This window comes from Halichondria panicea, chromosome 8 (assembly GCF_963675165.1).
Source record: "Halichondria panicea chromosome 8, odHalPani1.1, whole genome shotgun sequence".
NCBI lineage: Eukaryota > Metazoa > Porifera > Demospongiae > Suberitida > Halichondriidae > Halichondria > Halichondria panicea.
This window is the reverse complement of record NC_087384.1, coordinates 2,071,394-2,085,678: the sequence shown is the minus strand read 5'-3', so window position 1 is coordinate 2,085,678 and position 14,285 is coordinate 2,071,394. Positions and strand designations below refer to the sequence as shown.

Genomic DNA, 14,285 nt, shown 5'->3' with positions numbered 1-14,285 from the left:
CATGCTCCCAACAGCTGCACCCACGTCTTGCACCATCATCATGCTTATAGCATCAGTTCTTATACTGTTAGTCTAAGAGCTGATTCCCATGAAAAAGTCCCTTAAGAATATTCATTGTTTTGAGAAAAGTAATAATCCATCAATGAATAAAGGATAAGGCTATATTCCTACTAAATTTGTCAGTTGTTAATTTTCTAGAACTATACACAATGCATGCACTGCTAATGAGTATACCCAACTGGATTACCTCAATCAAACTTGGGTATTGGTGTATATAATTATTGTCAAAGGTCAGCAAACAAATTTAACAATCAAATAATCGTGCAGCCATCAGCCATCAGCGAAACAAGTTACTATAATAATACACTACTACACTATAATATTGTGTGCTGCTATATAGTCTTAATTGTCTGTACTAAAGTTAGTCAGCTCTCTTGAACGGTCTTAACGTGTGATCTCCTCCACACTCTTCTCAAGGTCAAAATATTCCACTTTGTCCACAAACTGACTCCAGTCCTGCTCGTTTTCACTTGGCCTTTTGTTGGGTGGGTACGTACCAATGCCAGACAGGTAGACATTGTTAGCTGGATTGGCCGGGTCGACCAGGCGTGGAGTTGACGAGGGAAAGAGGGTGGGGTAGTCTCTAGCTTTGTAGTAGTCTTCCCAATAGATGCTGCATGTGTATACAAATTATTTGAGATAATGTTATCTATATTAAACATACTCCATTCTGCTGTGATTCCGAACAAGTTTCTTCAACTCTTCAGTGGTACTGCATATATAATTATAGCTTAATAAAATAATACATGCATGGTGATCAATTTTACCTTCTAGCTTCATTGTGTCCACGGTAGCCATAAGTTTGGCTCGACTGCTGGTTTTCATAGGCTCGAAGCACCAACAAGGATATTAGAAAGGAACTAGGGCTTCTTCGTCCTACTCTACTTTTAGGCAATAGGCGATTCCTCCATGCTTTAGCCCGGACTATGTACACCTTGACCTATAAAATATCATACACGCAAGATTCTGATGACTCAAGCGGAACGCATGGAGTTCATGCAGTGTACGATATAAGCGTTATAAAATTATAGGCATGCATGCAACACAAAGCATGGCATGCACATTAAAAATTAAAAATTCATTGTTATGTAATAGTACCTTCTGATCTTTTTTTCTCATAAACTCCACTTGCCACTTGGAAGCGTTCACACTAAATCTGTGCATGACTTCCAGGTTGTGTCTTGGCACACTATCTCGAAGGAACCGAAAAAACATTGTCGGATCGTTTGGATAATCACTCCACCAAACTGGACTGATCAAGAGATCCACGTCGATGTAGCTCTTGTACTTGAACTGCACAGCATATCTTGTTATGTTGGGCTCTGTAATGACCCCTGCTCCAAACACCTGTCGATTGCTAATGAAAGCTTCTAGCCGTCGTATGTGTTGGTCATATCCGTCAGTTATGATAGTATCTCCGCTCACATCTGCACAACATGCATGTGTTATTCATGCAGTTAAGCAACAACTATAATATATATGTTTGCGTGCATAGTGTATGCTTTTGATGATCACGTCTATAATTATAGTTTCGCCTCAAATTTTTTAAGCTAGAATTATAGGTGTATAGGGATTCCAGGTGCCCCTCTGAGTTAGCACTTCAACGTTACATGTGATATAGGCCCAGTGAATGGGCAGGTGTTGCATGCTCTATACAGCTACATGCATGCATGTATGCACGCAGGTTTGCTTGCCGTGAGAGTAGAGCACCAGGTCGATGTCAAAGCTTCCAGGCACAATTGTTCCATGTCCCATAGAGCCAGCTTATACGATCTCGCTCACTCTAATTTTGGATGTGTATAGCTTGACAAATTAAGCTGCATTTGAACATATATAATTATACAGATTTCTGCATGCATATACCTCATTATTACCTGTAGAGTAGACACCAACTCCCTAATGGCTGCTTTAGCCTCAGCATGTGTAGGTTTCCTAAAGTAGGCCATCTTGAACTTATAAATTCCTGTCTGAGACTGCTGCCTAATTTTAAACAGTTGCTCTCTTTTATATCAAATTAAGTAGTTTCATAGATTCCAAGATTCTAGAAGGTTCTCTGTAATGGTGACTATTGTGGTCTATGTTGTATAATTAGATCTACCAGGTTTTAGGGGTGTATTCCTGAAAATAATCAGTTCTAGTAATCTCTCTTTCCTGTGCAGTACTCAGTACATGTAATACAAAGGCCAAGATCATTATCTACTACAAGGGCCAATAAACTGCTTGTGGCACGAATTGCCATGTAATAACTAATTTGTTGCCTTGAAAACCATTTTCTGATATAGAAACCAGCATAGAGACCACTTGCTGCATATAGATGTGAAAAAAAAGGTAATTTGGTAGTTTTTGTTCTGTTTTTGGTGGCTGGATTTACAATATATAAACAGTGGTTTGCAGAACAGTTGTCATAATTATACTCAGAGTAGCAGTAGGCAGTGACTTTTACAAGGTCACTTTGCCCCAGTGCAACATGTCACACTATAACCCTGGTTAAAACATGTGCAATTCAAGTAACCCACATGTTGGGTTACAACAACAGATAAAAGTATACACATTTAAAACAAGTAGAAATACTCAGCTACAGGTTGTTGTAACCAGCCATATAGGTTCTTTTAAGCATATTTGGTAATGGCAAGGGCGTATAAAAGAAGAGAGGGCATGCATGCAACTCCATATGAGCAGAGTTCAAATGTGGGCGGATGAATGTGCATGACTGGCATGAAATGCGAAATTTATATTTTTAGCACTTAATGCAAATTAATGCACACATTCCTCTGCCCACGTTTGAACTCTGCTAGCTACGTGTATACTGATAGTGGAGTTGCATGCTCTCTCTTCTTTTATACGCCCTTGGAAATGGGTCGTATAGCAACTTCCCATAGGTAGAAACATCCACCTATATGTAGGTTTTAGCAATCATGCACAGCAGCAGCCATACGTAGAAGTACCCGCCCATGCATGCAGCTATAGGTTGTAGCAACCTCCCGTAGGTATATAGTAGCTGATCGGTCAAAACAACCGCGCTATAATTATAGGTTCTTTTGACTCACATTTCATCACTCATGCATAATTATTGTAGAAAAACTCAGTGCCGTGACGTGACATACATGTAAGTGTGTTCTAATTACAATCATCACAAAACAAGAAACTGATAATGTACTTACATACAAGTGCATTCAGCCTATAGAGTAAATAAACGCAATTTGGTGCGTAATGGTACATAAATGTAAATATTTTGGGATTGGAACATTTCTAAGAAAATATGATGATATACCATTGTGTTGGTGAACAAATTATCTAAAAGTCCAAAAAGATTTCCATGGCAACCAAAGGTGGTGGGTATGTGGTGGTTTATATAACACCAACATTTTTCTATAGTGGATAATCGCTTAACAATGGAAAACACCATCGTTTTCGGCTAAGGTATGGAATTTTGGCACAACATTCCTGAATATTTAACGTAACATATGCATGCATGTACACGTCTCACTACAAGGAGGATATGCATCAATATAATTATCGTTCGCTACTGTGCATAGTTACTCTGAGGACAAGGATAAGATTCAATGGTTGTTCCCACGCAAGAGGAGGATAAAGTGAGGAAAAGAACTGATTGAGGGAGCGGAAGAAAATGGTGACCCTCGCCTTGAGGCAGTACCTCACCAAGCAGCCAAGGTGTGTGTGTGTGTGTGTGTTGGAAAAAGTGTGTGTGGTCAGTGATGATATTCAAGAGACGGGCGGACTGAGAACAGTGTTCTGTGCAGACTGTCTCTAATTCTGAGACCATTACCAGTAACTTTCTGCGGTGTCGATTCTGCCGCTTTTTAGAATGTTCTGTCACTGTTAACAAGAGCTAGATATTGCGACTGAGATGTGCTTCATGAAGAAAATACCAAGTATACTACTCTTGGAAAGTTGTCTGAACATAAAATGTATGTGCTGTGGGCCATTGAAGGTCAGTTTTCTTTAAATTTTGCATATTAATCCCTCTATGAGGCTACTCAAAGCTATATTGCCTAGCTTCTTTCATGAAATAGACTCTATGTACACTACTTTAATGTATGGTCTTTCCCCTTTCTTGTTTGCTTTAGAGAAACTCGTAGAGTTTAGTCTAACTGTAAAGGCCGTTATGCTTAATCCCTCTATTCTAACACTGATCAATTATTAGCCCTTTTGGCATTCATAGCAATGGAGAATAGTCTTTACTGTATCGTAATGCATACTAATAGGAATGCCACACGGAAGAAGATATCAGCATTGGAAAAAAGCTGCAAGAGATAGACGGCTGGCTTGGTGTGCCAAAGATGAAAGTGCAAACGAAGTTATCAAGTGATTCTAATATTACATTGTGTCCTTTGGTAAGTCCTCTGATAATAACTTTTACCGATCATGAACCAACTACAAATGTATGTCTACAGTATCATTATTTTTTCAACCACTTTTTAATACAATTATAATAATTATGGAAGTTGTACTGTATAGAACTTAAAGCAGTATCTCATTCTAATCCTTTTCATTATCCTGTGAATAGAGACCGTATAGTCATTCCTTTATTGAGCCCAAAACTCTTCAGTCTTATCGTGGAAGTGTATTTTCAGTGTATTATTATTCCTGTCAGAAGTTACCAGGTCTAAGCAGACTTCTCAGCATTCTGACTATTTTAGCTTGTCTATTATGACTTCTAATAATGACCTGAGCAAGATATCTTACCATGTTAGCCCTTTGATGAGAAGAAGATAGCTTTGATTCACTGCCACAGCAGCCTCTCTTATTGGCGCCAATTTCGCGCGCAATGTATCGCTAAATAATGATTACATCACCGTAACGCGCCTGGATTCAACCACGCCCATCGTTTCCAATCCCTTTCTCTTCCTTCATCTATGGTTTAACTACCTTAAACATCATTTAATCTACAGTACACTGAGTAATAAATATGCAAGCCATGCACTCGAAACTATAAGGTCACAATGAATATGGCACCTGGGAGACGAGAAATATTACCACAGAAGACGCACCTGTTAGCGCAGGCCAGACCATGCAGGTGTGGTTTCCATGTATCAATGACTCTTGATACTGCATGTAGAACAAATACTGTTACGGCCACCTCTCCCCCTCAGAACAGACTTGGTCCATAGATATACATCTTCACCTCAGAGGAACCAACCACAAGATAGCTGTTTTTGTGATTACAGATGAAAATAAGTGTTCTTGCTTAGCAGCCTAGGCGTAACGCGTCTAGACTTCAAAGGGTTTCACCCACACAACGTACAAAACGTGACGTCAAATGACGTGCGTTTTCAATCCCTTTCTCTTCCTTCATCTACGGTTAAACAAAGTTAATCGAGGTACTCCGCTTGCCCTGCCTACTGCATTATGTACTGCCCAGCATCTACGCGCATGTGCAATTATCTCTACACCTCGTGCTTGATTATAGCTATCTGAGTTAAAGCCCCACACCCAACCCTCCCTTGGTTTCTATACACTTCTCTGTCGTTACGACATGACTGAGCCGTGGCTATGACTGTTGGCTAGGCCACCTCTTTACCCCCAAGTACTTAATTAGGGGAGCAACATAATTATTAAAAACGCTTAATTATTATCTAATTAGCGAGGTTGCACTCCTTTAATTAATTAGAGGGGCTTCCTAACAATAATAACGGCCTTCAGTCATGGTCCGGCTCACCCTCCAAGGGGCGTTGCGGTAATGGGTAGCTGTACTCAACGCTTACAGCGGTACCTAGAGCAATATATAACTATGTAGTGGTAATGGTATCTAGTCGGGTGCATGGCTTGCATATTTATTACTGGTGTACTGTAGATTACTGAACATTTTGCAATTTGCTGCATGCAAACTCAAAAAGTGGGTAATGATCAACCATAATTGTTGTTAAAAAGATCGATGCCAAAAGTTCAAGTCTAATTAATGGCTGTCATTATGCCTCGGTGCGCATGCGCAAGCGAGGTATACGGTAGTGTGTTTGTGTGTCTGTGTGTCTGTGTGTCTGTGTAGACCGCTACAGCTGCTCAAGGATGAATCAAGTGCAAGTAAGAGTTTCTATAGGCTTCTAGTCATGTTTACTTGGATTTTAATTCGTGGATTTGCAAAATAATGCTTCGTTCTCGAGTTATGCCTAGTTTTGCTTACTTGGAATGCTATTGCAGCCTTTTCAGAAGAGTCCGTAGCAAAACTTGTTCACCGAGTGTTACTACTCTACTTAGTAGTTAGCTCTGCACTAGAACGCTAGCTATTGGTAGCTGCAAGAGTGAGCAGAGAGCTGCAAGGCTCTGCTGACTTGCAGCCATTAATTTTAGACTTGAACTTTTGGCATCGATCTTTTTTAACAACAATCATGGTCGATCATTACCCACTATTCGGTTGATTGCATGCAGCAAAATTCATCATAATCAATGTGTGTATAATAAAAGCTAGCTATTAGTAGTTTTATGTTATGTAGCTTTGGCACCTCCACCGAGGCATCAGCACCTGTGGTGCTTTCATTACTATGCCAAAAGTTCAAGTCTAATTAATGGCTGTCATCAGCACTGCAGAGCCTTGCAGCTCTTTTCTCACTCTCGAAGCTACCAATAGCTAGGTTCCTAAGTAGAGTAGCAACACTCGGTAAACAAGTTTGGCTACGTGCTTTTCTGAAAAAACTGCATGCAATGGCATTCCAATTAAGTAAGCAAAACTAGAGAACAAAGCATTATTGACTCGAAGAAAACATAACTATAGAAGCCTATTAGAAACTCTTACTTGCACTTATTGATCGAGCAGCTGTAGCACTCTACACAGACACACACAAACACACTACCGTATATACCTCGCTTATACGCATGCACACCGAAGCATAATAATAATAGATAATATATATACATGGTTGCATGCACTGGTCCATAATTATACAAACACTGAACAGATGCATGCGTGAGTATATAGCTAAGGTTACAAATGTGCATGCAGCTGTTGGAATATCCTATATTATATAGCGTATAATAGCACATTGTAAAGTGTCTACTGCTGCTGGACGTCTATGGTGAGGTCAATGTTGTCCACCTTCGTAGCAAATTCCTGCCATCCTTTGTCCTTCCTCCGACCAGACATGCCACTGACGTACACATTGTTGGTGGGATTGGCCGGCCACCACGGAGCAGGAAGGAGGTGAGAGTACTTCTCTCGGATCATCTTTAGCCCAGAGTCTTTAGCTCTGGACTATTAAGCGTAATAGTGCATGCAAGGTACATGTATGTCATCATTACAGTGCTTCATATCAATTATTGTTTCAATAATGTAAGGTACTTTACTTTTGAGGAACTAAAATACAGTTTCCGTGGATTGGCTTCGAACCTTAAAAATGGTGCTCCTCGAAAATAAAGCACTATAAAGGACTGTATATATACAGTAGAACCTCGCTAATCCGAATAAGCGGGACTAAACCCCCATTCAAATATACATGAAAATTTTGGATGTCATTTAGCCTCGATCCCAGGCCGCACTTCCCACTAGGCTCAAAGGCCGGTGAAGGAGGCTAGATGTCATTAAGTATCATTAACAAAGAACACTCACATGCACATGCATGCATGTAATATTACTGTGGCCAGAAGGAAAGCTGCTAGCTAATTTTATCTCAAATTTCTAATATACAGCGAGTCTTGTGAGCTCTTTTCGTTTTCTTTGCAGTATAGCCATTGTATTCAGTGAGGTATTGAGCAGTTTATTAATAAAGTGCGCATGTGCAGTAGTCTATTCTACAGCCCTCTTCTTTTCAGTTTAATATTATTTTTTGTCCAGTCTCCGAACTTTAAAAAGGGTCCAGATTAGCTAGGTTCTATACTGTACTTAAAGGTGGCATAAAATTGGGTATTAATTTCTGCTAATTCTGCGAATGAGAGTAAAATCGCAAAAATGTGTACTTGTGAATGATGTTCTTGCGTACTTGGAAAAATTCCTCACATTTTTCCACTACTGCAGCATACTGTCTTCGCTCCTCAGCAGTAATATTAGTGAACACTAGGTTTGACTCCGCTTCTTCTCCTAAAATGTATTGACTTGTTTCCACTGTGACTCTCCTGTAAGGCCTGATGCTTCTCGAAATTGTTCAAACTGTCTTTTCCAGCATGGCCAGGCATCAGGTGTCTGATTTTTTTCAAAAAAATGGGACGTAGACAAAATTTAGACGTAGACATAAACACAGCACACAACTGAAAAATGACATAGGTTATAGGACATAGGTTATAGGCTAGTGGTGATTTTTGGTACACATGCAGTTCATGTACACTATTGATTATAATTATAAACTCTAAGAAGAGGCCATAATTATACCTGTCCTCACACTTTGTAAAAACAGCTGAACTTTCCCCACAGTCCCCGTGATACTCTTGGAGTGTGCTAGCAAGGAGATGAAATATAGGAGTTTGGCTCATTGGGTTCCACTGTCTTGTCACTTTTGTACGCTCATGCTTTTTCCCTTCGAATCAGCTTGTGTATATCTACGTTGTGAATCGAATTTGTATTGTACAGTGGCCCAGAGAGTACGATTAACCTTTACTAGCGGACAGTATACGATGACCTTCGATAGTAGAGAGTTGACCTTAGCTAGTGGACAGTGCGATTAACCTTCGCTAGTGGAGAGTTCATTTTTCAGTCTAGTGAAAGCTTACCTTAGCTAGAGACATTTAGGGGGGTGCTGATTTTTTTGACTTTTGCTACATTTTTATAGAGCCAGGCACTTTTAATACACTCACTACGCTCGGGGTACTACAGCAGTGCCTTTGCATGACATTCTAAATCCCGTAGACACATCCGAAACAGTATATATAACTATTTTAATTTATAGTCTATAATTATAATTATATATAGACCTTAATCTTAAACATTTTTATAGCTGCATGTAACTTTGTGTGTTTCTACTTTGTCCACCATGGAGTCTCTATATATATAGCTTGTTTTATTGTTTCACTGTGTTCCAGATGCACCTTCAAATACAATTCCTTACAATTGGTGATCATGCTGTTTGCTCTGCCATTCATATAATCTGCTATCCACTGCTCTTGTTTCTTGTCAGAAGGATACAAACTTTGATATTTCGATATAGATCTACTTCACTCACTTTATTACTCAAAGATGGCTTCCCGTGCATGCTCATGAAGCTTAGACTCGCAAGCCGTCACTGTTGCAGGTGAACAGTGACGGCTTGCGAGTCTACATGAAGCTTATGAAAGCTCTGATTCTCCTGGCTCTTGTCCAGTTATTCCATGGTGAATACCTATATAGCCACTCAGTGTCTGACAAGTTTCTGAAGAACGGCGGCGGATGTCATCTGGTATTGAATGGAATGGAGTTTTTAGGGATCAAACTGTACTGACAATTTAAGATACTATTATTCCATGACTGAGATCATGCCTTCACACTGTATACTGTGTATGTAGATCTATAAGCTTAATACCCGTTACTAAATGTTAGTTTTGACTTTACCATACTCTTAAACTCGCTAGCTAGCTACTCGCAGCCACTGAGTAGCCTACTGGCTGCGACTCGACTCAGTCTCTTGCATGTATTTACGTTGTAGGTGAATATGTAGATAGATAATGATTATATATAATTATAATTATATCTGTTTATATCATGCCATTGTCCTCGTGAGCCCTAGGATTAGGTCTGGAGACTCTTGCAGCATTTCCGTGTGCTCTGCAGAATGTGGCCATGCAGAGCCAATGAAATGCATATCCTATGTCTTGTGATTTTTAACCCAAATAAATGCGAGTATTGCCTCTTGAATACGAAATGAGAGTATTGCTACATCTACTCCTTCTTTACAACCTCCAATATCACAAGTTTTAACTAATTATTGACATTCCATGCAAGAGCATGTAGGTACATGGACTGCTACAAGAGTTTCCAGGCCTTTTCTTCTCTTGCCTCTCGGCCGCTCTCCCCTCTGAGAAAAGGTCTGGCCCCCATGCATGCAGGCTAATATTTTCTATATTGAAATCACACCCACGTATATACTGCATGGTGAAACGCCCCTATTCGTATGTTAATTTTTTCGATAGAATAGTTATAGACACAATTACGCTGTGATAATTATATTCATTCTACTGGTTTACTTAAGTCTAGCGTTCCAATGTTTCTGATTAGAGAACTCCAATCCCCCGTCCCAGTGTCGTATTCTCCACACCTTTTGTAGGGCTCAAAATTTGCGAGCCCTGTAAGGTACAGATTATGTGTGGGGTTAGCCGGGTCAATGATGCGAGGTGCCCTCGGGGGAACTAGGGTAGGGTACTGCTTCATAGCGTAGCACTGCTCCCAGTATATGCTGCATGTGTGTATGTGTGTGTGTGCGTGCGTGCGTGGGGGGGGATTAATTTTGTGACAGTTGGTACTATTTATAATATAACAGTGTATGATGTCATGTATGATGTCATAGGAACTATGTAACAGCAGTTGATCTTATGTAAAGTTCAGTTGTGCAATGATTATCAATTTGATTAAGTGAGTCTATCCTGCTACAATAACTAGCCAAGGCACACGTCTACAAATTTTACTGTATAGTGCAATTCAGCATAAACTTCCGAAATTGTATTTGCACTCCAAAATTGAGTATTCTACAACAGCTTCATTGAAGGCTCACTAGTGATTACTTACATTATTAGGAGTGTAGGAACTTATTTCTGAAAAAATTAATTAATGGAAGACGTTAAAAATGGCACAAAAGGTTGGTCCAAACGAATGTTAGGCCACGCCCACTCCTAAACTACCTCAGAACTTGTTCCCTGTACCATCTGCGCAAAATTTGTGAGCGTAACTTTTTTCTTCATCCACTTATAATGCGAATGGTTTGCAATGGAATGTAAGGCATGCATAACAAATTTGGTGTGGTAAAATTGAGCAGGGGAGGAGTTGAATCCTTTTGAAGCAAAATCAATCAATCCATTGTTCAAATCAATTAGTAAAGCGTTAAGTGTATTCATGAAAATTGAATCCCTACAAAATGTAGGCCCACTACCTCTTAGTTGACCTGCATAGTTGATCATGAATAGTGGCCGTAGTGATTCATTACTGAGTTATTATATCTAATTGTAAAACAACATTTTGGAAGTTTATGCTGATTCGCACTATAGAAAGAGCTTGGTTCACTTATAAGATTAAGGCACAGGTTGTACTTCACTTGATTATCTGGACACCTTGATTTCCAGAGGCAGGCCAGATATCTGAATAATTATATACCGGATAATCGAATGGATAAACTACGCCTTTATCTACCCACTTAACAAACAGCAGTGCAAATTTAGTGTATGTGGTCGTCTGCACATGCGCAGAAAATATGTCTCCATGCATGGTGCATGCAGCATGGTAACAGATATAATGCGCATGCACATTAATGGACTCGCTCGTTTTCTGATTATTAGTTAAACATGATTATATCGTGGTGAACTGAATATGACAAGTCGAGTAGCCGAGGTTCCACTTTATATACTGTTATAGCAACAGCTTGTCGCCTTTATGTTAAATGAATAACCGGCTATAACTCACTTGACTTTGTCACAGTTGTATACAATACTCTTTAGCTCTTCTGTGGCACTGCAAGTAATTTCATTACAGTTGGTGCAAATCAGTGATTGCTACCATATGTACATTGTATAAACAATTTGTTCATTTATTAATACTTTTTAGTAATCAGCTATAATTATAGCACTTAAAGTTGCAGAAATATAATTTATAGGCAATGTATATAATTATGTTGTATATATATATATTATACAGTAGTATGTTTTCGATTTATGTAATTATTAGCTAGGCCTATATATATACTATGCTCTCATAGTTACTTCCTTACCTGCCCACTAACTGTACATGCATGCATGTACTTTATATACCTCCCTTATTCACCCACTCATTGATGTACATTGTGCCCATTGTACCCTTGGTTACCTCTCTACCCGCCCACTCACTGTTGTGCTAGTGTCTCTGGACTGAGTGTGGAGAACACGCCCAGTGTCTTGTGAGCATTCTCGTAGGCGTGGATGACCAGGAGGGAGAGCAGATAGGAGGAGGGCCTCCCTCGTCCCCCCGTACACTGCCTCCACTTGAGCGCACGCCATGCCTTTGCTCGACGAATGAACTCACGACAAAAATTACCTCTCTAAATGGGATAAACAACAAAACTCACACTGCATTAATTTTATTATAATCATAGTGATGATACTTTTTTTATGTATTAATGAAATTATCTGTAATGGCAGAACTGCTTTCTCATAATCATGCTTGTAAGCAAGACTAAAACGTCTCCTATACTTTCACATAATTATAAGACACCTATAGTATAGTAAACGGTCTCTTTCTCACCCGAGTAGCTTGATTTTTTAGAAACTGGATCTGCCATTTTGCAGCACACTGAGTAAACCTATACAAAGACAGACCAAAGCGTAATAATAAATTACCTGCCAATTAGTACCAACTCACAATTTTCTGTGTGCTGGTCTCAAAGTCTCTAGGAAGGTGTAGAAGTCAGCTGGCTTTCTCCAATTTGGACTGACCATAATCTCAATCTCAATCCCCTCAAATGTGAATTGCAACCCCTTGTCTGTGAGGGCATGGAATTCGAACCCCTCAGCTAGGTCTTTCTCCGAGTGCATTAACTGATTGATCTGGTTTAGCCAGAGTCCATAGCCATTCCTTATCACCTCCTTAATTGTGATGTCTGTGAGAGGGTTAGTGTTGAAATGTAGCTATATGCAGAGTTAAATTGTCGACAAAACTCTTTTAACTGCTTGAAAAAACAGGTGGTTATGGTAATAAGCCTCTGCATGGTATATATATACCTGGTGAGTATATGATGATGTCAGCATCGTATTGTTCTGGTAACTCTGTCCTTGTGCCTAGCGACCCTCCTAGTACTATCTCCGGTACTCGTAGGCCGCACCTTACAGGCAACTTTTGCTGAAAATGGTCACTAACATAAAATTTATTTCAGTATACCTGTATATATAGTGCAAAATGTTCGAGGCACTATATTTCGTAGAAAGGCCTCTAAAAGCATTTCGTTGCATAACGTTCGTGGGTTGATTGGTTACTGGAAGCCACGCCTTTAATATTTACACATTATAGATTTCGTGCACGACAACCTCGAAAATTTTGCGCTATACGTTATATATTATATCATGTACGATAACTATAATTATCTATTAGAGGTAAGAAGTCAGTTTGTGCTATAGAATAATCTCAAAAGTTTCTGTGCATTATTGCTGAGTTAATGTCTTTAAAATTAGTTGCTTTGTGTTCAAATTCTTAATCGGCTAAAGCGCTTGACATGCATCTGTGTGGTGAAACTTGTATATTATACTTATACGTAACTGCTTGGGTTACATTTGTTCACTAACAGTTATTTCTTATATACGTACCTTAAGCAGATCCATCATAGCTTCCATTATTTCTAGGGCCTCTTCTATTGTCATGTCAACCACTGGTGAGCACCTCTCTGCCATTTTGTATACAATGCTAACTGATCTGCGTAGCTATATTAACTCTTGATTTGATAATCGCTTCGACCAGTTATTAACCTCAACTTCTTTAAAGCTGTCAATGTCGTAGTAAAACACACTGTATCTAGTTAATAATGCACACCAGCAACACTGTTGTCTATACTCACACTTGTACATGCAGCCGTCAAGTTTGCACTGCATGCTTATAATAACTGTCTATTGAGCTGCAATAAACATTCGTATTCATTGCCAAACTCGCACATTCCTCAAACTTTCATTGTTTAACTAGACGTCTGTGTTGTACTTTTAAGATGTAGAATGTCTTCTTGTTACAAAATTGGTCAGCTGCCCAAATATTATTATTTGTGAGCTTGCCAGGGAATGTTGTCACTCACGCCCTCTTTATAGCTACCGGCCAATCCATCATAATTATAACACAATAATAATTATTGCCATACGTTTTGGAGCATTCATCGTATTCAGTTAGTGTCATTATAACAGCAGCGAGGTATAATTATGGTACGTAGTCTTAGACTATAAGTGTGTGTTGTGTGTGTGAGTAGAGTGTTACAGTTGCTCAGTGAGTGCATGTAAGAGTTTCTAGTCGCGATTACAATAATTATGTGGATTTGCAAAATAATGCTTCTTTCTCGAGTTGTATAATTATGTGGGCTTACTTGGAATGCCATTGTAGCCTTTCAGAACAGTTGCGTAGCAAAATTTGTCCATGGAGTGTTGCTACTCTACTT

General features: G+C 39.4%; 2 protein-coding genes, 1 long non-coding RNA gene and 1 pseudogene across 7 annotated transcripts in view; 2 read left to right on the top strand and 2 right to left on the bottom strand.

Annotated features, from left to right (window-relative positions):
* LOC135339652 (serine/threonine-protein phosphatase 6 regulatory ankyrin repeat subunit B-like) overlaps window positions 1-14,285 on the top strand; it is a gene marked incomplete in the record, with an annotated part of 1,209,744 nt that overhangs the window by 229,590 nt on the left and 965,869 nt on the right.
* LOC135339867 (uncharacterized) overlaps window positions 1-14,285 on the top strand; it is a 51,426-nt gene that overhangs the window by 36,664 nt on the left and 477 nt on the right. The window contains exons 1-4 of one of the 4 annotated variants that reach the window (XR_010396096.1): window positions 2,131-4,012; window positions 4,287-4,415; window positions 7,120-10,605; window positions 11,176-11,393. This is a non-coding gene — a long non-coding RNA (uncharacterized LOC135339867). Of the gene's footprint in view, window positions 1-2,130; window positions 4,013-4,286; window positions 10,606-11,175; window positions 11,394-14,285 lie in introns of those variants that run through there. The other 3 variants (XR_010396095.1, XR_010396094.1, XR_010396097.1) reach the window with 3 other exon arrangements.
* On the bottom strand, window positions 292-2,129 carry LOC135339838 (uncharacterized; annotated as a pseudogene).
* On the bottom strand, window positions 10,145-13,759 carry LOC135339750 (2'-5'-oligoadenylate synthase 1-like). Of its 2 annotated transcripts, XM_064536012.1 has the most exons (7): window positions 13,456-13,759; window positions 12,877-12,994; window positions 12,518-12,755; window positions 12,401-12,458; window positions 12,007-12,197; window positions 11,588-11,635; window positions 10,145-10,370 (listed from the first exon to the last, which is right to left on the bottom strand). In XM_064536012.1, the coding sequence occupies exons 1-7, from the start codon at window positions 13,537-13,539 to the stop codon at window positions 10,145-10,147; spliced, it is 963 nt and encodes a 320-aa protein (XP_064392082.1). In that variant the 5' UTR covers window positions 13,540-13,759. The 2 variants fall into 2 exon arrangements, with proteins under 2 accessions (XP_064392082.1, XP_064392083.1); XM_064536013.1 differs by lacking the exon at window positions 11,588-11,635 and having other exon boundaries at window positions 13,456-13,758.

Coding starts and splice junctions, on each gene's coding strand:
- LOC135339750 (XM_064536012.1), bottom strand. CDS start 13,539: ATGGCAGAGAGGTGCTCACCAGTGGTTGACATGACAATAGAAGAGGCC. Junction 12,198..12,400: donor TAAAAAATCAAGCTACTCGG/GTGAGAAAGAGA, acceptor TATCCCATTTAG/AGAGGTAATTTTTGTCGTGA. Junction 11,636..12,006: donor CCAGAGACACTAGCACAACA/GTGAGTGGGCGG, acceptor AATTACTTGCAG/TGCCACAGAAGAGCTAAAGA.